Here is a 22,951-nt window from a genome sequence, read left to right as displayed (position 1 = left end):
TTTTTTTTTTTTTTTTTTTTTTTTTTTTTTTTTTTTTTTTTTTTTTTTTTTTTTTTTTTTTTTATTATAATTCAAGCCCCTCGAATCCCCCTTTGCTACAATGGAATATATGCTTTACAATTAATCATAGTGAATGGTTTTGTGTGCAGTTATGGGTGTGAAGTAGAGCATCTGCTTTTGGAAAATTTGTGCTAAACGGGAAGCAGGTCGTCCTCGTCTGGGGTGGAAGGATGTCATAAATAAAGATTAAAGGAAGTGGGACCTTCCTGGGAGGGTGTAAAAAGGGAGGCCTTGAATAGATTGGGTTGGAGGAGGAGCGTGCGTAGCTGTGTTGGCCTCAGGCGGCTTGGTGCTGCGGTGAGTTATTAGTAGTAGTAGTAGTAGTGGTATTTTGTACATTATAAGTCCCATTTTAACTGGTGCAATACGATTAATAAGAATTTTACTTCTTAGAAGGTTTATGCACAATTATGAAGACTGGATTTAGTTTTTTTAATCTGTTAATTAAAAAAAATTAATTAAAAAAAAAAGTTTTAGTCAAAACATTAAATAAAACTTTCTAATCCATGTATAAAACGATAAGAAGAAGACGCACTTTCCTTTGCTTTATCAATCTCCTTATTAGTGAATGTAAGAGGCCACGCCATCCTCTCCTTTCGAACCTGTAGGCATTCTGGATATGTAACTAAATGTTGCTTCGATAAAAGTATGAATAAAAAAATAATGTTTTGCTTGTACTAAAAAATTATTTTTAGTACCAAAAATGAAATTTAAGAATAGAATATCGTGGATAGGGTTTAAGACCACCGACAATACTGGATGAACAAAACATATTTCGAGAGGACAGCCGTCTCCCTTTTTCAGCGTTATAAGAGAAAGTTTGAAGGAAACAAATTAGATCTTATAATATTTTAGTTGACCTTAAAAAACACCTTTCTAGATCTTAGATAACTTCGAAGACCACACTGCCTTTCCATGACGAAAGTAAAACAGTTCAAAATAGGGATGATACCTTTTTATTGACAGTGAAATATAAAATTATTTAACTGGATATTTCGATCACATATACAGTGTTCATCATCAGCAGTAAAACTCAGAGTTTTACTGCTGATGATGGACACTGTATATGTGTTCGAAATATCCAGTTAAATAATTTTATATTTCACTGTCAACAAAAAGGTATCATCTCTATTTTGAACTGTTTTACTTTTTTCTAGATCTTCATTTCTATAATTTTGTTTTTGTTATGCCAGGCAATTTGGTTTAAAAAATTGTCTTCCTTATTGCTATTATTCACCAGTTACTACATTAATGAAGACCAAGGCTAGGAATAAGATCTTTCTAATTCACTTTAGTTAATCTTTGCAATTAACTAGTGATTTTTTTTATGATGTTCACTTTTATTTCTTGAATCAAAATTTCTTTCATCATTAATAGGCAATATTTTTCGTTAATAATATTTAGATAATAATCTTTTAAATAATTTTTTTTTTTAATTTGTTATGTCTTTCTTTTTAACAACGATTATTGTACCTCTACATGAGATTAAATAAAAAAAAACAAGTTCTTTTAGCTGAAAGTAAGGAGCGACATTAAAACTTAAAACGCACAGAAATTACTTCGTATATGAAAGAGGCTGCTCCCTCATCAACGCCCCGCTCTTTACGCTAAAGTTTGACTCTTTCTCTCAACTCTGATTTTTAATACAATAAAAAACTTTAGCGTAAAGAGCGGGGCGTTGATGAGGGAGCAGCCTCTTTCATATACGAAGTAATTTCTGTGCGTTTTAAGTTTTAATATCGCTCCTTACTTTCAGCTAAAAAAAACTTGTTTTTTTATTTAATTTCTGAACGTTTTTGAATCAATACATGTTTTGATTTTGGCTCTCCGCAGATGAATAATTAACACGAAATTTGCAGGGTTTTTTTTTTTTTTTTTGGCTAAATGGCTTTCTCATAGTTTTGATCGAATGATTTTGAGAAAAAAAAGGAACGGTGGAGGAAGCCTAGTTGCCCTGCGATTTTTTGGTTACTTAAAAAGGCAACTAGAACTTTTAATTTTTTACGAATGTTTTTATTTGTAAAAGATAAACGTAAATTATAAATTAGCTTACGTAACGAACATATATGAGGGGTTCACCCCCTCTTCAGTACCTTGCTCTTTACACTAAAGATCCCCAAGATGTAGAGGTTGTCCCCAAAGACATAGTTATAAGGTTAAACTTTTCATATTTATTTTTTCATTGTTTTTTTTTTTAATAATGCTAGAAAATCCTGCGCTCCCTTCATGGAAATTTTCTTCCTCCTTGACAAATTCCTCGATGGAAAGTTCCCCCAACATATCACCCTCTTGTCAACCCCTCCCCCAACCAAAAAAATTCCCCTGAAAACGTCTGTACACTTCCCAATAAGAATTACTATATGTAAGCACTGGTCAAAGTTTGTAACTTGTAGCCCCTCCCACGGGGACTGTGGGGGAGTAAGTCGTCCCCAAAGACATAGTTATAAGGTTTTTCGACTACGCTGAATAAAATGGCTATCTCAGAATTTTGATCCTTTGACTTTGGGAAAATAATTAGCGTGGGAGAGGGCCAAGGTGCCCTCTAATTTTTTGGTCACTTAAAAAGGGCACTAGAACTTTTCATTTCCATTAGAATGAGCCCTCTCGCAAGATTCTAGGACCACTGGGTCGATACGATCACCCCTGGGGAAAAAACAAACACGCAAATAAACACGCATCCGTGATCTGCCTTCCGGCAAAAAATACAAAATTCCACATTTCTGAAGATAGGAGCTTGAAACTTCTACAATAGAGTTCTCCGATACACTAAATCTGATGGTGTGATTTTCGTTAAGATTCTATGACTTTTAGGGGGTGTTTCCCCCTATTTTCCAAAATAAGGCAAATTTTCTCAGGCTCGTAAATTTTGAAGGGTAAGACCAAATTTGATGAAACTTATATATTTAAAATCAGCATTAAAATGCGATTCTTTTGATATAGCTATTGGTATCAAAATTCCATTTTTTAGAGTTTTGGCTACTATTGAGCCGGGTCGCTCCTTACTACAGTTCGTTACCACGAACTGTTTGATACGCTTATTCCATTTATCCAAACTTGACTTGTCACGTATTTCTCTTTTCTCTTCTCTTTCTCTTTTCTGGACGATGAAATGGGATTTAAGGGCCCTATAAATGGTGAACTTCCTGCTCTTTATCTTATTTTATTACTGGATTTTTAAGATAAAATCTATTAATAATCAATACACTGTTAATCCCCCCAAAAGCTCCTTGGCCTGTAAATTAGGGGGAACATATAAAGATCACAATCTCAAAGAACCATAGGCAATTACTTACTGAGATACAAGAAAGAAAAAACAATACATTATATAGTAGATAGATAGATGGACACACAAGATTTTTTAATATAAAAAAAAAATGGTTTTTGGGTATATTTAAGAAAATGTAATTTCTACTTTTCTAAACGAATCTTGAGATTTTGAAGATAATATACGAAAAAATGAGATTTTGAAGATAATACATGGCTCCGAAAGAATATTAAATAATAAAAAAACAAGTTTTTTTTTTACAGAAAGTACTGAACGGCATTAAAACTTAAAACGAACAGAAATTATTCCATATATGAAAAAGACTGTCCCCTCCTCAACGCCCCGCTCTTTACGCTAAAGTTTTAATATTTCAAAAAGTAGAGTTGTGAGAAAGAGTCAAACTTTTGCGTAAAGAGCGGGCGTTGATGAGGGGACAGTCCCTTCATGTACGGAATAATTTCTGTTCGTTTTAAGTTTTAATGTCACTCCTTACTTTCAGTTAAAAAAACTTTTTTTTTATTTAATTTCTGAATGTTTTCGAATTAATGCAGGTGTTGAGATTAGATCATTGTACATGAATAATTATAACGAAATCTTAAAGTTTTGATCGGAAGACTTTGAGGAAGGTGGGGGGTGAGTGGGGCCTATTTGCCCTCCAATTTTTTGGTTACTTAAAAAGGCCACTAGAACTTTCAACTCTATGTATGAACCTTTTTATTAGCAATAAATATATTTAACTGACAAATTAACTTACGTAGCGAACTTCTATATCTGTGTATTTTTATTACGTATAAGGAGGGGGGACTCACCCCCTCGTCGATGCCTCCCTCTTCACATTAAAGTTCGAATTTTGTTCCAATTCTTTAAGCATGATCCCTGAACCACAAAGGCCGTTTAAATAGCTCTTTTGAAATTACTAAAAATACTTGAGTTTAATGAGCGAGGTATTATGGAGGGAACGAACCCCCTCTTGTACGTAATGATTTCTGTTTGTTGTAAGGTCTTATGTTGCTCCTTATTTTCAGTTGAAAAAACTTGTTTTTTTATTTGTTTTCTCATTGTTGTTTTAAATAATACTGGAAAATCCAGCGCCCCCTTCATGGAAATTCTCTTCCTCCATGATAATTTCCTCCGTGGAAAGATCCTTTTTCACGTAACCCGAGACCCCTCTTCTCCACCACCAGGAAAAATTACCCCCCTGAAAACGTCATTATACTTCGTCAATAACCAATACTATATGTAAACAATGCACAAACTTCATAACTTGCAGCCCTTCCCCCGGGGACTGTGGGGGATTAAGTGTGCCTCAAAGACATTTATTTGGTTTTCGACTATTCTCAACAAAATGTCTATCTCAAAATTTTGATCCGGTGACTTTGGGAAAAATGAGCGTGGGAGGGGGCCTAGTTGCCCTCCAAAGTTTTTGGTCACTTAAAAAGGGCAATAGGAATTTTAATTTCCGTTAGATTGAGCCTTCTCATAATATTCTAGGACCAATGGGGCGATACGATCACCCCTGGGAAAAAAAAATAAACACGTATCCGGGATTTTTCTTCCGACAAAAAATACAAAATTCAGCATTTTTGCAGGTAGGAGCTTGAAACCTCTACAGTAAGATTCTCTGACACGCTGAATGTGATGTTGCAATTTTCATTACGATTCTATGACTTTAAGGGGCTTTTTCCTCCTTTTGCGAAAATAAGGCAAATTTTCTTAGGCTCGTAACTTTTGATGGGCAAGAGTAAACTTTATGAAACTTATATATTTAAAATCAGCATTAAAATGCATTCTGTTGATGTATATATTGGTATCAAAATTCTGTTTTTTAGAGTTGCGGTTATTATTTTGCCGGGACGCTCCTTACTATAGTTCGTTACCCCGAACTGTTTGATACGCTTTGTGTTTATTAGAAATAATTTGTATACATTTGATTTGGAGTTACCTGCCATAAGTTAATAATGGAAGAAGTATTTGTATGATTCTATGAAAGGAAACCTGATCAGTAAAATTGCTCTTTTGATGAAAAATGTCTTGTTAAATTTGCCATGTCTGAGAGCCTCGTGATAGAGGTTCCAGCCCTCGATAAAAATATGTCTTTTCAATGGAAGTTTGTTATGAAAACACGATTTTTTATTTAGTTTGTTTGTTATTTTTTTGTATTGTTTTTAGGTGTCTTTCTCTGAGTTATATCATATACTGTAGTGTATTCCTAATTTAGGTACGAAGGTATAGAAAATAGAAACGTACTTAGTAGGGAAGAGGTGATTGGTTCTTGAACCCCCCCCCCAAATATCTGAAATTTTTATAATACCCATGTTTCCTTGTTTTTTAGTTGTGTTTTTGTTTTCAATTAATCCGGCTGTTTACCTCCTCCAAAATATATTTCTGTCTAGATGCTTGTGGAAAAATCAAAACAGTTTTTGGTCACTTTCGCCTTGATATAGATGTTGTTTCCTTAGAAAGGTTTGCCTTCAGCCATAAAAAGAAAAACAGATAAACGGCTTAATTGACATTCGAATGTCTCTAGATATTAATGGTAAAACTTCCAAATTCTTCTATCTATCTTTTTTTCTTTTTTTTTGTTTTTTTTTAATAGAAATGGAGCTTTATCTTAGAAATGATAATTTAAGCAAAATATCGAGCCCTTCTGCAAATTTGATATTCGTCTTTAGATCTCAGATTAATTTAATACGACCCATAAATTTCCTAGCTTAACCTATTCCATTCCCTTTTTTACCGCCCCCGTTCGTGATTGACGTAATTCCTTTTAGTCTATCTAAGAATTCCATTTCCTAATACATTAGCATGCTATGATGATCGTCAAGGATATGAGTTTTAATTAGGTAAAATTATTGAAAAGACAAATCGAAGGATGGCTTGGAATATTCCAGGATGATTGAATATATATATATATGTATATATATATATATATATATATATATATATATATATATATATATATATATATATATATATATATATATATATATATATATATATATTATATATATATGTAAAATAAACATTAAATATATAGGAAGGAAACCAAGAAAATAATGAAAGGTGAATATATGTCTATATATATATATATATATATATATATATATATATATATATATATATATATATATATATATATATATATATATATATATATAAGCCACCGGAGTCCGGTGGCTTTCCCGTTGGGCCCCAGCACGTGGCAGGCTTCTATAAATGGCCCGTCTCTGTCGCTTGTCTTCTAAACGCAGAAAATTTGAGCTTTTTCTTGATGTCATCAACTTTTTATTGATTTTATTGGACTTGTGGATTTATTGGACTTTTTTTTTATTGGACCTTTAACTTTTGCCTCGGCTTGTCTTTTATCATTATGAAAGAGATGTTGCCGAACCTTTGTTTCTTTTAATTGATCAGGTGGTGAGACAAAAACTTCTTTTTCTTCCAACGATTTATCTAGTAGGCTACAGGTTTTTGATTTTCAAAGGTATGGTTGGTATTGATGATTACTGCTCAGGTGGTGGGACAAATTCCTCTTCTTTTGCCTTGGCTTTTCTTTGGTCATTATAAAAGATAGACCGCCGAACCTTTTTTCTTTTAATTGTTCAGGTGGGACAAAAGTGTCTTTTCACGATTTATCTAGTCCAAGTTCTGATTTTCAAAGGTATGGTAGACATTGATAAAATTATCCATGACAAAATCCAAAACTTATCATTATCGCAATTATTTTCAATTTGCTTGTTTCGTTTTACCTCGATTTGTCTTCCAACATTGTATGATATATATATATATTACCGAACCTTTGTTTTTTAACAAAAGTATGATAGGCAATGACGACAGTTATCCGTGTCAAACTCCCAAACCCAATCATCATTGCTATCATTTTCAATTTTGACGTTTCGATTATTGCTGTCCAGGTTGATTTTCATTGACTCACTCCCATGTTCGGTGTAATATGTCTTCTAACCATATATGCCTCTGCTCTTCATTTTCATGTTTGACTTGCTCACATGCTCAGTGTCGCATGCTTTCTAACTGCACGTGTCTTCATTTTCATTTTTGACACGCTCACTTCCTATTTTTCACGTGTTTTTGGATTTTGATTACTTCAGACAATTTAGCAATGGCCTTTGCTTTAGCTTCTCGTATTGGTGTTGTTGCGATTGATGGTCTAGTTTGTCGATTTTCACAGATTATCACGTTTGATAGTTCAGGTGCTGGTTCCAAAGAATCATCATTTATAGTAACTGCAACTGTAGATTTTCGTTTTTGGGGCCTTCCAACAGACATTATATTATATAAATAACTGATGTGTCGGAAACTCAACAATCTTATTTATGCTATGCATGACACAGTCGGGGCTTACAGTCCGGGAGTGGGAGACAGTAGCCCGTGCTTTTTTTTTCATTATACAAGTCAGATTGGTACGAAGTTTTCCAAGAGCCTTTCCGTCCTTATAGGAAGGTATGGGCTGTAGGTATGATCTTATAGACAAGATCTTGAGTTCTATTTTGGGTTTTAGATCCATTCCAGAAGGTTTCATTCATTTAACCAATATTTGTGAGTAAGCAGATATTTGGCGTTCTATACTAATCTTTCTTTTTTCTTCTTTTCTTCGTTTTTTAGGGGAGGGGGGTTAAGTAAAAAATGTTTCAACTAATCACATGAATCTTTAGATTTCAAGCATGCAGGCCAGAGGTCCTTTCCTTACGTACGTGTGTGTACCTTTAACATAATTATGAGCAGTGTGGATTACTGAAATTAGGGAGTCTGTATTACAAAGGCTTCCAGTTTTGGTAAAAACGAAAAATTAAATTAGAAAGGTAGCCTTTAATTGCACACAAATACTTGAAATCTTTAATTGGCAGAGTTGTCAAAGATTCTTGTGCTAGAGATTTTTTTTTTCTTAAAAGGTACTCAATGCTCTGTTATAGTTATTTTGAAGTATCCAACCATTTGAATATTCTGTCTTAGAATTTTTCGTCTTATTTGGCTATTTTGGGTGGAGGGGGGGATTTTTAAATATTGCTGTTGTATGATTTAATTTTTGCGTTTATATGAGATACGTTTTTTCTTTTTGAATTCACCCAAAGCTCATCTTATTTTTTTAGGATAATGAGGAATATGTTCTGGGTCATGGTCTATGGTAATGGATCATGATAATTCCGATTTTTTTTTCATTAAAAGTACTCTAATCAGAAAAAATTAAAACACTAAATTAATTCAAAAATTCCAACAGTCTATAGAGGACTTAAACGGCTCCTCTAATGCAATACTTCTGGAAACATAAGCACTTATTTAAATGTACAAAGAACGTCAACTTCACCTAAACTCAATCATATATTCCAAACGCAGAATTTTTCTGTTTTCCTGCCTGTCTCTCTTTTTCCCCCTTTCTTCATTTCTACTTGTATAAAAAATTAATATTTCTTAAAATGAATTTCTTGGAAAAGGCCTCTTAAAATCAAGAGTGATCCTTCAATCTTCTTAGATTCCAGCTTGGTTTCTGTTATGTTTCCGAAAATTCACTAGCTGAGCTGTTCCCGAAAGAAGTATCAGCAGGGCTAAGGTTCAATGAAACTTTAATCTTCCTAATTTACCACTAATCCTCTCTTTAAGAACAGCATAGGAAACTGTTTTGGTAATCATCTCATAAGTTTGAAAATGTCAGGTGCAACCTTAAGTTTAATATTGACCATATACTGTTTGCAAAGTTTTGTCTTCAGAATTTAAGTTTCTGTTTTGCATGATTATAACCGGGGATATGATTCTCTATGGTACAGGGGAGGCAGCTGTCCCCCCAGACCCCAGTTTGCTCCCCCCCCCAACTGAAACTTATTTTCTCCAAAAAGCTTATCAAAACTAGGATAAGCTTGTATAGTTCAAGCATCCACCGAAACGGGTCAATTTTCTTTAGCATATATGATAAGATAATATTTATTTTCAAAAGGCTATCATAAGCTCTAAGAGCCGAATCCGCTTTATTTTTCGCGCAAAAGTAAAGAAAACAAAATTTCAAATTAGTACATAAAGTCAACTTAACGCACGTTACATTAAGTCAAATAAGCAGTTAACACGTTAAATCAAAAAGGTTGAAATTAAAAAGGCAAAATCGTCAAAGATAAAGGCTAATCAGGAAGTTTGACAAGTGCTGAAGAGGTAAATTACAAAACATTACAAATAAACAAAAACAAAAACGGCGGTAGACGAGAAGGGGAACATTTTGTGGCGATACGCCATCAACAGGAAGAGAGATGAAGGAGTTGATTTTGGTAAGGACACAATCACGAATGATTATTAAGGTGCTCCAGAATAAAGAGAATAACACTTTTACGAAACCTGTCTGTAACAGCATGGATCGGACAATAAGTTGGGATTGCTAAAGGCTGACAGGGGAGTCGGGGTCTAATGAGATTGTGAAATTCAGGGAGTAAGTCCTCAGTACGGGGATTGGAAATGACTGATTTAGTGAAACGCAAGGAATTTTTTCCTCCTTTCTTCTAAGGTAATACTTGCAGCTTTAAGGTGGGAGATTCTTAGATTCATCCGGACATTGTGTTAGGATTTCGACAGGGTCACTTTCAATATTCCTATGACGTACTTCAAGTACCGACAAGTCATTCACATATTTCCATCTTTGGGAGAATTCCTTGCTAATATCTATAATCATGACAAGAAATAAGAGTGGTCCCAATAAGGTTCTTTGAGGTGTTCCACAGTAAATAGGGACGGGATTAGAGTAAATAGTTTGTATTTCAAGACTTGTGATCTGTTTGGAAGGAACGATATAACAATATTTATTAATATAGGGTCAATTTCAGAGTTATCTTGTAGCAAACGAATTAGGATATTATGATCAACTAAGTCAAACGCTTTTTTGAAATCGACTAAAACCAAGTTTAGCCGAACATTTGGTTTCTCTAATTCACTTATGATGGTATGAACCAAATGCACAAGGTGGTGGAGGTTTTTCTTAAATTACCAAACTGTCGGACGTCAATGTGTGGACAAGTTTTAACTTTAAACCAGTGACAAAGGAACCCTCCGTGAAGTTTTGAAAAAACTGGAGTGAGTGTGATAGGACGCATGTTGGTTAAAGTCAGATTGGAAGATTTCTTTGAGACAGGTGTTATAAAACCTAGTTTCTAGCAACTTGGTAATTTAACGGATTTTTTAATTCGGTTAAAAATATCAGATAAAGGTCCAGCAATTGTTTCTGAAAACGCCTTAATCAAGTCAACTGGGATGTCCAAGGGGCAAGTACTTGATTTTTTTAGCTTTCGGATTTTATTATGGCACTTGGTATTTACCAAGCGACATATAGCGATCGCAAATTCAGTCGGTCTGTCTGTCTGTCGGTCCCGGTTTTGCTAGTTTAGTCACTTACAGATAAACTAGGCGGATGAAATTTGGCAGGGGTATCAGGGACCAGACCAGATTAGAATATAAATAGTCGTTTCCCCGATTCGACCATATGGGGAGAGCGGGGGGCGGTTAATTTGGAAAAATTAGAAAAATGAGGTATTTTTAACTTACGAATGGTAGGTCGGATTTTAATAAAATTTGATATTTAGAAGGATATCGTGTCTCAGAGATCTTATTTTAAATCCTGACTGGATTCGGTGACATTGGGGGGAGTTGGAGGGGGAAACTGGAAATCTTGGAAAACGCTTAGAGTGGAGAGATCAGGATGAAACTTGGTGGGTAGAATAAGCAAATGTCGTAGATACGTGATTGACGTAATCGAACTGGATCCGCTCTCTTTGAGGGAGTTAGGGGGGATCCAGTGCTTCGGCGAGTTCGGCGCTTCTGGACGTGCTAGGACGATGAAAATTGGTAGGCGTGTCAAGGACCTGCACAAATTGACTTGATAAAGTCGTTTTCCCTGATTCGACCATCTGGGGGGTTGAAGGGAGAGGAAAAATTAGGAAAAATTAGGTATTTTTAACTTACGAGTGGGTGATCGGATCTTCATGAACTTTGATATTTAGAAGGACCTCATGTCTCAGAGCTCTTATTTTAAATCCCGACCGGCATTAAGCCTCTGATTATCCTTTTAAATAAATCTGTTGATTCTTAGAACTTTGCTAGGGCTCATGCCATATGAACTCTTGGCTCTTAGCTCTTCCGACTTCGTCACAAGTGCCATATGAGTTCTTAGCTCTTGTTTATAACATCGAAAGGGGAAATTTGAGGGAAAGAGGTGGGGGAATTAATAGTTTGACCTCAGTCAGTGAAGGAGGGAAGCTTTTTACTATGGACGCAAAATACAGGCTCAAGATATCTTTGCTTTTAAGGTACTACATGGCCATTTTTCAGTTTTACTCTCATTTTCACTTGATTTGGGAAAATTGGCTCCAGTTCGGCCCCCCTCCAGATTTTTAACGAAATTACGCCACCTTTTACAACTTAGCACTTTATTATGATACGTGTACTGCGGTAATGGTCTAGAATTGGGTCCCTTCAAAAGTTATGCTAGCTTAAATTCAATACTAAATTCAAAAATCTTTATACCCGATCACCTTTAAAGAAAAAATTAGTAGAATATATTATTAATCTTTTACGACTGGTTTATTATATTTTATTAAAGATTTTCCTTTTTTAATTTTTTTATTAGGATTCTGTCATGGGGGGTAGCCTCCTTCATCCCTCTAGTTCTCCAAGTTATGATGTTTTTGGTTTATCTTTTTTTTCATTTTTTTAACGTTATTTTTAGTGGATATGAAATGATGGTAACAATAGATAGCCTTCTTTTTGAGCTCATCTTCCTGTTGACTTTATTAAATTATTTGTGTTTGTTTATTTTATGTGAAATAAAAACTTATTTTGATTAAAAAAAAATAAAGACATTTTTAGATTTCTAATTTTATGGGTTTTTTTCCTATGGTTTGGTTTGCGTTTTTGACAATTTCCCCAGCAACCTGAAAACTGTGTTTCTTTTTGTTCCAATATGCCTCTTTCTAAAGAGACTCAATTCTGCACCTTTACCGTGTAGGGCTAATTTTACTTGGATCATCGAATATATGTAAGGTCTTTGAATTTTTGAGATGCAGCACCATTGATTTGAAATAATCACATGATGCGGAATAATAACCTTAACTAGAAGGCATGAACGAGCCTCTTCAAAAACTAAGAACATCTTGTGACTCAGTGTGAAAGGTTCTATAATTCCATCTGTAAGCGAAAGGGTGCCGAATGTGTCAACTTCAGTTTGCTTGAATTTCGGTGGGTTGAGTTGATTTTCGGGAAGAGGAAAACGTCTACTTCACTTTGCTTGAATTCGGTTGGTCGAGTTGGTTTTGAGAAGAGGAAAACGTCAACTTCAGTTTGCTTGAATTTCGGTGGGTCGAGTTGATTTTAGGGAAGAAGAAAACATCAAGTTCAGTTTGCTTGAATTTTGGTGGGTCGAGTTGATTTTGGGGAAGAGAAAAACGTCAACTTCAGTTTGCTTGAATTTTGGTGGGTCGACTTGATTTTGGGGAAGAGGAAAACATCAACTTCAGTTTGCTTGAATTTTGGTGGGTCGAGCTGATTTTGGGGAAGAGGAAAACGTCAACTTCAGTTTGCTTGAATTTTGGTGGGTCGACTTGATTTTGGAGAAGGGAAAAATATAGAAGCGTTGATCAAGGTAGTGAATAAAAAGTGTAGAAAATAGTGTTAGTATTGAAAATCCAAGTTCTTAAATTTTTGTGTCAATAATATTTCTAGTTTCCTTGTCTCTTATCTATTTACATGTGTAGGTTTGGGTGAGTAGAAGAGAATTAATAGGAATGTGATATGTTCTATAAGATTGTTGTTTAAGGAGGTGTCATGAAAGAAGTGTTTATATAATATAAAAGTATTATCTAATATTACAACTAGCCCCATGCCGTTTTTCCCCAAATGTATCAGATAAAATTATAATATATATGATGTATTGTAATATAATAAATTATATAATACACTGTTATAAATTGTATATTATATACATTATTGATCTCCTATCCTACTACAGTGATTTTGGAAGTGTTTGGCGTGCTCTGTATTTGTTTGTGTTTAGTTTTTTTTTTTTATTTGTATGACAGATTTTCGAATTAATAATAATAATAAATATTATAATATATATATATATATATATATTGTACTTTTATAATATAAAAAGCAGCTAACTTGCTTTGTTGATTTTTTAGATTGCACCGCAAAAATTATCTGAAAAATCTTTCTGGACAAAGCTGGAGGAAGACAAGTTAGTATCCCCTGATGTAATTGAAAGTTTGACATCGCGATTTTCAACCAAACCACCGGCAAAGAAAGCAAAATCTGATGAAAATGGAGAAAAAACCTCTGGAAAAAAAGTAAAAGAACTTAAGGTATGAATCAGATTGTTTTTAGGATTTCGCTTTTATAGTGAAGGAACTCAAAGTATGGAACTTAAGTAAAAGAAGTTATGGTATGAACTTCTAATATAAACTTAAAGTAAAAGAAATTAAGGTATGGGCCAGATTGTTTTTAGAATTTCGCTTTCATAGTGAAAGAACTCAAAGTATTGAACTTAAGTAAAGACTCAAGGTATGAACTTAAAATGAAAACTCAGAAGTCAAAGAACTTAAGGTATGGGTCAGATTTTTTTTTTTATGATTTTGCTTTTATAGTGAAAGAACTCAAAGTACTGAACTTAAGCAAAAGAACTCAAGGTATGAAATTAAAATAAAAACTCAGAAGTCAAATAACTTAAGGCATGGTCAGATTGTTTTTAGGATTACGCTTTTATAGGCCATGTTGGCAGCTAGTGTCGGCTGTTTAAGCGCTCTCTTCTTACCCCCAGAAAATGAATTCTCAAAATCATTTCTTCAGTTTAGTAAAATTTTTAGATAAGGGTTATCTTTCACTTAGACTATAAAGCACCGAATGTCCCGGAATTCGAATCAATCATTATCAGATGAAAAATGGTGAGAAAAATGCTGCTTTTAAATTTTACAAGATTTTTTGAAATCTCTTTCAAATGTGTATCTTTTGTATAGGATACTCCCTCCTTTTCTCCCAAAAAATCAAGGAAAATGTTTTCCATGTACGAACTAAGCATTCAAAATTTCCAGAGATTTCCATTAAAGGTTGTAGGGTGCACCAGCATCTTATGAAAGAGGTGCTAGGGCTTATTCTATATTATATCAGGAAATCCCCCCCCCTTCCCAAAAAAATTTGAACAGCTATTTAGACAATAATAAAAGTAGATAAATAAACAAAATCAAATAAGCAAGAAAGACCAAAGACCATAGATCAGCTTGTGCAACATAATTGGTCAAGTTTTACTTTTTGGGTGTTTTGTGGTCTTAATTGGAATCTTTGATTTTGACTTATTAATGATTGGCAAATAAATTAATTATTATCCAATTTAATTAAGGGACATGACATTATGCCAGGGGAATGAGTTTCGCTCGTTGAAGCGAGTTTCAGACATAAAAACGGTGTCCGGTGTTCCCCTCCCCCCTCGGAATTCAGCTCTCCCCTTCTTGTGAAAAAGCTAAAACTAGGGTAATGTGGTTCTACAATATACCTTTGATATATTATAATGATTTTATAATTATGACCTTACAATCCTGTATCAAGGCTTTGTCATAGGTGGTTTTGTTTAGTTTGGCCCTTTCCAAGAGGCTTTCCTTAATCAGTCCCCGGATATAATTATTCGTAAAGGTACAAATTTTCGGATAACGAAAATAAGCTAAATCACCTCGCCTTTGAACTTCTCTCTAAGGGTTATATATTTTATACAAAATATTTCATGATAACAAACCGTAAGTAAGGAGAGACTAGCGCAAATTATAACTAAAAGTCTAAACAAAGGAGTTTTGATAACAATATATCATCGAAAGAATTGGCTTTCTACAGTGACTTGAAAAATGTGAAATTGATTCAGATTAAAGTTTGTCCCCAAATGTTATGACCCTAAGAAAATTTGTCCAATTTTCGAGGAAGGGGTGGAATATCCCCAAAAGGGGAATGGTCTCGGTGAAAATCTCACTGTCAAACTCAGCTTATGAAACAAGACTATGATGGAGGTTTCCATCAATAATCATGCATATGTGACAATAATCACAGATGCATGTTTATTTTTTTTTTCACCCAGGAGTGATCGTATCGAATAAATGCTCCTAGAATATCGAGAGAGGGCCCATCCGAACGAAAATTCAAAGCTCTAATGCCCTTTTCAAGCAGCAAAAGATATCGCGGCAAAGCAAAATAACAATTCTACGAATATGTGGGGCCAAACAACAACTTTGGCCCTATTAGTACTAGATGGTTATCAGATGAAAATACTGAGATATCCGTTGATTTAGAATGATCGAAAAACCGTATGTCGAGTTTATCAGTTTTAGAGGCCATAATCCCCGGCAGTGATGTATCCATTCCTAAAGATACGTATAGTCGTATAGAATTATTTGAACACTTCATTTATAAAATTACTTTCTTTTAGGCTATTTAAGATAATGGCTGATAGTGAATAATTGTGCTTTGACTATTATGGAGAGGCCCCGCAGATCTTTAGGTGGGGTGGGGGATGTATGTCTGAAGCCTCAAAACTGCCTTTTTAATTTCCAGTAAAACTTCAGGTAAATATAGGAAGAATAGAAAGGGGCTCATAATCTAATCTCTAATGTCGTTTCGTTCCCAGGAATATATTTTGGACAAAGCCTGTAATATGGGTGAAGCGAGGGGATTCCTCCCCTCTTACTGGAGAAATATGCTAAGTGTAACATAAAAGATTATATTTTTATGCTTACTGGCACAAAAGAGGGAATTGTCGGGGGATGTTTCGGGTTCAGCCAGGAAATTTCGTGGCAGGAGGCTCCCTGCCAGCCTCCATAGGAAATGGGTTTTTCAAAGAACTACCGTTAGAAGCAATGGAAGCCAGCATGGAGCCATAAGCCAGCTTAAAGTCTTTCTGTTGACTTGGGAAGGAGTTATTGGTCCCTCGTTTCGTTTCTTGGGGGCATACTGCTTTGAATGAACTAAATGTTTGAATTGTAACGATGCTGAAACGGAATTGCCGTATTGGTATTTTGACTGTCTAACTTAAGCCTTTTGAACTGGAATTATAAGGGCTTCCCGTAAAATTTATTCAATTTTTCTACAGATTAATAAATTCTCTGGTTTGAGACATTTTGAAAAAAATCGCAGAGGTTTCTTAATGTTTATACTAATTTCCGAAAATTTTTGGCATTGCAACTTAACAAGAGATAAACGGGATTCCTTCATAGCCTTTGATTTTCTAAATTATTTCTTTTATTTATAGCTTTTCCATTTTTTTCACTTACTATTTTTTCTGTTTTTTTTTTTTTTCACCTATGATTTCTATTGCTATTAGTTTTTTTCTTATTTTTGGTATAATCTTTCCAAAAGAACGAGTCCATTAACATTCCTTAATAATTTCGAAGACCAGGCAATTAATCATTCTAATATACAAAACAAAACAACATTCTCTTTTCCAACAAATAGTTTGCATAATACAAAACGTTGTAAATTAGAAGTGCTCGGTATTAAGACCTCGTATTTAAGGAAACTACAATTTTTCTACAGATTAATAAATTCTCTGGTTTGAGACATTTTGAAAAAAATCGCAGAGGTTTCTTAATGTTTATACTAATTTCCGAAAATTTTTGGCATTGCAACTTAACAAGAGATAAACGGGATTCCTTCATAGCCTTTGATTTTCTAAATTATTTCTTTTATTTATAGCTTTTCCATTTTTTTCACTTACTATTTTTTCTGTTTTTTTTTTTTTTTTCACCTACGATTTCTATTGCTATTAGTTTTTTTCTTATTTTTGGTATAATCTTTCCAAAAGAACGAGTCCATTAACATTCCTTAATAATTTCGAAGACCAGGCAATTAATCATTCTAATATACAAAACAAAACAACATTCTCTTTTCCAACAAATAGTTTGCATAATACAAAACGTTGTAAATTAGAAGTGCTCGGTATTAAGACCTCGTATTTAAGGAAACTACAAGAGAAATCGAGACGAAGACTCCGATCTTTTTTTGAATTTCATTCCTTGAGCCCCATGTAATCAAAACTCAGATTTTTAAAGTTAAGTTTTAAGTACTTTTAAGTTTTCAAGTTATGTTTTAACTTTTTTTTAAGTTTTTTTAAGTTAAATTGAAGGATCAATTCATTAGGTATTTTAATATACAAAACAAAATTGCATTTACCATACAAATATGACATACAAATAATTCAATTAATAGAAAGTTATATAATCTGCAAATATTCACTATATGACAATTTTTTCACAATTTTTTTAATATTTTAAAATACAGAATTAAGCAACATTCACGTTTCCAACAAAAAATTATTAATGTAAATTATTATGTTAATTTGACAGGAAGAAACTTCTAATTAAGTTACTTATATTAATTAATTTCTGTTTACACTAAAATTAAATTACAAAAAAAAATCAAACCAAAGCCCATAATTTTCCTTCAAATTTTCAGTCTGATCTTTACCCAGAACCTCATTAAATTTCCTTAATAATTCCCGATTCATATAATTAGAACTATCCTTTCCTTTTGATATAATGAATAATAGCTTTAATCAAAGGGTTTTCCAGAAGAGAATAATACTATTATTTGTGAAATGAAATCAAATTGCTAACTATGCATTTTCTAAATTTGGTCTCCAGTGAGAAATTGAACTTTATTATTTTTAGTTCTTGAAATTAAAACTTGCTTATGCAGACTGGACTGAACTAAATATAAATATCTCTTAACGAGTAATATATATATATATATATATATATATATATATATATATATATATATATATATATATATATATATATATATATTTATATATATATACATATAAATATGTATATATAAAATGTTTTGGTGAAAGATCGAAATCTGGTAATGTCGACATTCACTGGTGAATGTCCGGAATTCCTTTTTATCTGCTTTGATTCAGTCTCCTTTGTCAGTCTTATGCAAGGTATGATGGTAAAAGTTAAAGATAAGTTAGGTTGGGTTAGGTTAAATCAGGTTATAAATTTCATTGATGGGTCAAAAATCTAACCCGTCACCATCTCACCTTACATAAAGCTGACAGTGACTGGTAAAACTGACTAAATTCAAGCAGAAAAAGGGAATTTCGGAAACTCACCGGTGATTGTCGACATTTTCCAATTTTTTTTTTCACGGTAACATATATAGATGGTAATAAGCTGAAGACAAGTCTGTATTTAATGAAACGTCTACAAAGAGGGTAATTTTGTAAAAAGGAAAAATCACCTTTGCCTTTATCAGGTTTTACTGGGAAATTGGATTTTGTGGTCTAACATCAATGCCTTCGTCTGAATAACACCGACTATAATGAGAGTATGTGAAATTTGAGGAAAGTTTGGGGAAATTAGCCTCAAGGGAAGATCAAATGGAGGTGAAACTGACCTGGGTTGTAGCAAGGGATCTCATTGTCAGTTTCTTGAGAAAAAGCAATAAAATTACATTTTCAAAGCAAGACTTTCATTTCTGCTTTGTGTAATGGAGGAAAGAGCCTTAGTTTAAAAGTTCTAAATAACAAAGAAAAGTCATCGAAACTTTTTTTTTTTTTACCTGAGTAAAAGATGTTGATTGAATCAGGGTTTGGCCACCATTACCACGCTGCTAAATTGAAATGTTATCAAAAATGTTAAGTTTGGTTTTCATATATTCATTTTTAACAACCCGTCGAGGTTTTTAAAGCTGTCAAAGTGGTGTCGATTCACAAAAATGTACGGGGGAAGGGAAAGTGCATTCTATGAATCAATACTAGCAATGTTGGTCCTGTTTTTCAATTTTTCATTGGAAACACCAAAATATGAATTTCTCGTTGAAAATACTTCAGGCATTTTTCAAAATCTGGTGGAGATTTAGAGGTCAAAGGCTGTCTTCCAATCAAAACCACCAAACGGTCATCAAATTTTTTATTATTTAGATGACAATATTAACTCTTTTAGCTCGCGTTGGCTGTTTCTCCGAGTAAAAAAAAAAATTGAAAAAGAAAGGTAAATAAAAAAAATCGCTTTATGCGATATGTTTGCAGTAAAGCAACAAAGCATAAAATCGCGAAGAAAACGAGGACAATAAACAGCCGGTGAAAAATTATCAAAAATTATGTTAGTATTTCGGTCAAGACCGAAAAAAATGAAAAATTATGAAAAATTATGTTAGTATTTCGGTCAAGACCGAAAAAAATGAAAAATGAATGAAAAATTATGTTAGTATTTCGGTCTAGACCGAAAAAAATGAAAAATGAATGAAAACTTATGTTAGTATTTCGGTCAAGACCGAAAAAAATGAAAAATGATGAAAAATTATGTTTTAGTATTTCGGTCAAGACCGAAAAAAATGAAAAATGAATGAAAAATTATGTTAGTATTTCGGTCAAGACCGAAAAAAATGAAAAATCATGAAAAATTATTTTAGTATTTCGGTCAAGACCTCCGCTTGACCGTCCTCGGTGCAGAATAAAACTGATAAAATACTAAAAATCAAACCTTAAAACAAAACACAAAACTTGAATAGGATCACACTTTCTGAGTAACGGTGAAAGGGTAACTGAATAAAAAACACAAGTCCAATGGCATTTCACAGTTTCATCTTACGTAAAGCACTCTTAAAGACTAATCACTTTCCAGGTAGATTATGGTAGATTATGGTAGATCCAGGTAGATTATCAGAGATTCAATTTGATTGCACAACATAATTTTTTGAATGTATATAAAAACGATCAGAATTAATAATTTCGCCATGAATGGGACTTATAAAAGTTTCTCTAGTCTCTCTATTGAAAGCTACCTTTCGGTGAATGTGCTTTTTTATCTCAACTGCCTCCCTGAAAACTTGCATGAGACCTTTAACGCGGGGAATAATAGACATAATTTAATGGGAATAATTTGACAACAACTCCGTTATTGCCCCCCTTATTACCTGGAAAGCAATTAGCCTTTAAGAGTGCTTTACGTAAGATGAAACTGTGGAATGCCATTTAGACTTGTGTTTTTATGTTTTATCATGATTAGCCAGTATGGTCTCAGAAATTATTTGCGAAGATTTATAACAGGTTTAGGTTTTGATGGGCTTTGTGTTCTCTATACGCTTGAGTGTTGAGAATGTTACTAAGGGTATTTTAGGGTTATTTCGTCAAATCAGCTCCTTAAAAAGTATTTACTGACAGATGGCAAGAAGGGCTATGTGGTTTTTTGGTTTTACAGTTGACTCTTGCTATCTCGAATTCACGGCACCACGATTTTTTTCGAGTTACGTATAGTTCGAGCTATAAAGGTAAGCCAAATAAAAATTCGAGTTAAAGAAGAAAATTGTTAAATTTACTCCCTACAGCCACTACGAAGTTTACTTTATTAGTGTATTATGAACTTGACTTTCAAATGTCAATGATAAATTTAGTTTGCCAGGAAATAGACACCTGAACATTAACATAATCTGATACAAAATGCTAAACAAAATTAATGCCTATCAAAATCTACGCGTTGCAGCCTGCCTACCGGGTTTTCGACTAACAGAAGTCCGTTGACCAAAAAAACTTCGAGATACAGAGGTAAACGTTGACTTGTGGAGGTAAAGTGAAATTAAATGGTGACTTATCTAACTTTTCAAATTTGGAGTCACTCAAGTACTTCTATGCTAAAACCTCCAAATTTAGAAAATCGGACTTGATCAGGTTAATTTGTGAAAGCCTCACTTAAAAAATAAATAAATAGAAAAATACTACTTAATAAACCGGTGCACAAAAGACGAGAAGTTTTTCCGCCACAATATTGTCACATTTTGCCTCAAAATTTTTTCTAAACTTATCAGAATAAACTTTATAATCTTTTTTTGGATTAGAAAAAAAAAATAATTTTATTGTGAATTGCTCCATTCCAAAAAGCCATACCAAAGGTAAGACGGGAATAACCGCTCGCCTGTTTACTAGTCTTACGTGTTTTAGCGCTTTGATGCGTTTGTTGCGGCCGCAAGACTGCGTGAAACAGCGCCAAATTGATATCATATTTGGGGTACGCGTTGCAACCCAGTAAAGGACCACGTATAAACGATAGGCAAACCAGGGATCTCTTGCCTATTAAACTAAGCAAAGACGAATGTAATGCAGAGAAAATGTGATTCTGTTTATTCTCGAAAAAACTGACACTACAAAATACCAATTATTTGCGGGCTATTAGGAATGGTAAGTGTGGTGAGGCAAGTATATCGAAGGGGTGAAAGATTCTCCAAGTTGGTTTGCATAAAAAAATCCAAATTACCATAATTTTTTTATAATTTCCTATATTTTCCATATAAGACGCCATTTTGTATGTACTTCGAAGTTTCAATTACACTGATGCACTTCATTGGCTGTTTCATTGGTTCATGAATACCGTGCGTTGCAAGGGGACGTAAGACCAATCGATTTGGTTTGAAAAATTTAACATACAGCTCATCAGCAAGACTACAAAATATCAATCTATTCAAATTTTATTAGTGCTTGATCTAAAAATGTAAATTACGCGTTCAAGTTTTGTACTTCAGGCTTAACCGAACATAGCCATTTATCGCGATGAGGAACTTGATATAATTTTTTAACTATACCATAAGCCTATAAGCAAAACATTTTTTTTGGGGGGGGGGTTAAAATCTGAGAAAAATTTGGTGTAACCGTTTTGTGTTAAAAACTCGTGCCAGTAAATGGTTGAAATCTTTCTAATTCATAAATTGCTATTTTGGTAAATTTTATTACAGTTATTTGGCTTGTTTTTTGTCATAATTATAATTTATGACGGTTAACTCTAAGAGAGATTCTATGGATTTTTGTAAGAGTGTCCTAATACGTTTAAATATATAGTCCTTTTAATCCAAATAATGTCAGATGGATTCTGTTTGTCTCCTTCCCCCTCCAATCGTATGGTAATATGATATTTAATAATCAACACTTGACTTCATAATTGACTGATGAGAAACTATCCGTTTTCTTGAAAAAATGGAGCAGAAAATTGGAAGCAGTAAAAGCAGTCGAGATGTACAGTTTTTTCTTTATATGTCTGTACAAGTTTATAAGTTATCCTTTTCAAACCCATTTTTAATTAGCCACAATGTGCAAAACAACAATTTTTAAACCGGTTTAAACATGTTTTTATTAGCCAAAATTTGAAGAACAGCAATTTTTAAACTGGTTTGAACCTGAATTATTAGCCAAAAACTTGAAGAACAGCAATTTTTAAACTGGTTTGAACCTGAATTATTAGCCAAAACTTGAAGAACAGCAATTTTAAACTGTTTTGAACCTGAATTATTAGCCAAAACTTGAAGAAGAGCAATTTTTAAACCGGTTTGAACCTGTTTTCATTAGCCAAAACTTGCAAAACAACAATTTTAAAGCATAGATCCCTTAGAATGATCCCCATTTTAAGCTTTTTCTGTTGAAATCACATTAAAAACTTATTTTTATAAAGTACTTATTGTCTCCTTTTGTCACTTTTCCCAGAAAAATAGTTTGAACCTGACTATGTCTAACACTACCATTTCCCATTGGTAAGAACATGCAAAAGGCTTTCATTTAAAAATTTCAGTTAGATAATTCTTATTTACATACCTCAACCCCCAACCACCCCTCTCCTA

At 33.4% G+C, this 22,951-nt stretch overlaps 1 protein-coding gene across 1 annotated transcript in view; it reads left to right on the top strand.

Moving 5' to 3' along the window:
• The window catches only part of LOC136036637 (protein diaphanous-like), a 170,197-nt gene that overhangs the window by 69,351 nt on the left and 77,895 nt on the right, over window positions 1-22,951 (top strand). Inside the window, exon 11 of the mRNA XM_065718937.1 lies at window positions 13,492-13,671. Coding sequence (XP_065575009.1) covers window positions 13,492-13,671 — 180 coding nt within the window. The remainder of the gene's footprint in view (window positions 1-13,491; window positions 13,672-22,951) is intronic.

Source organism: Artemia franciscana, chromosome 15 (genome assembly GCF_032884065.1).
Source record: "Artemia franciscana chromosome 15, ASM3288406v1, whole genome shotgun sequence".
NCBI lineage: Eukaryota > Metazoa > Arthropoda > Branchiopoda > Anostraca > Artemiidae > Artemia > Artemia franciscana.
This window is presented reverse-complemented; position numbering and strand designations above follow the sequence as displayed.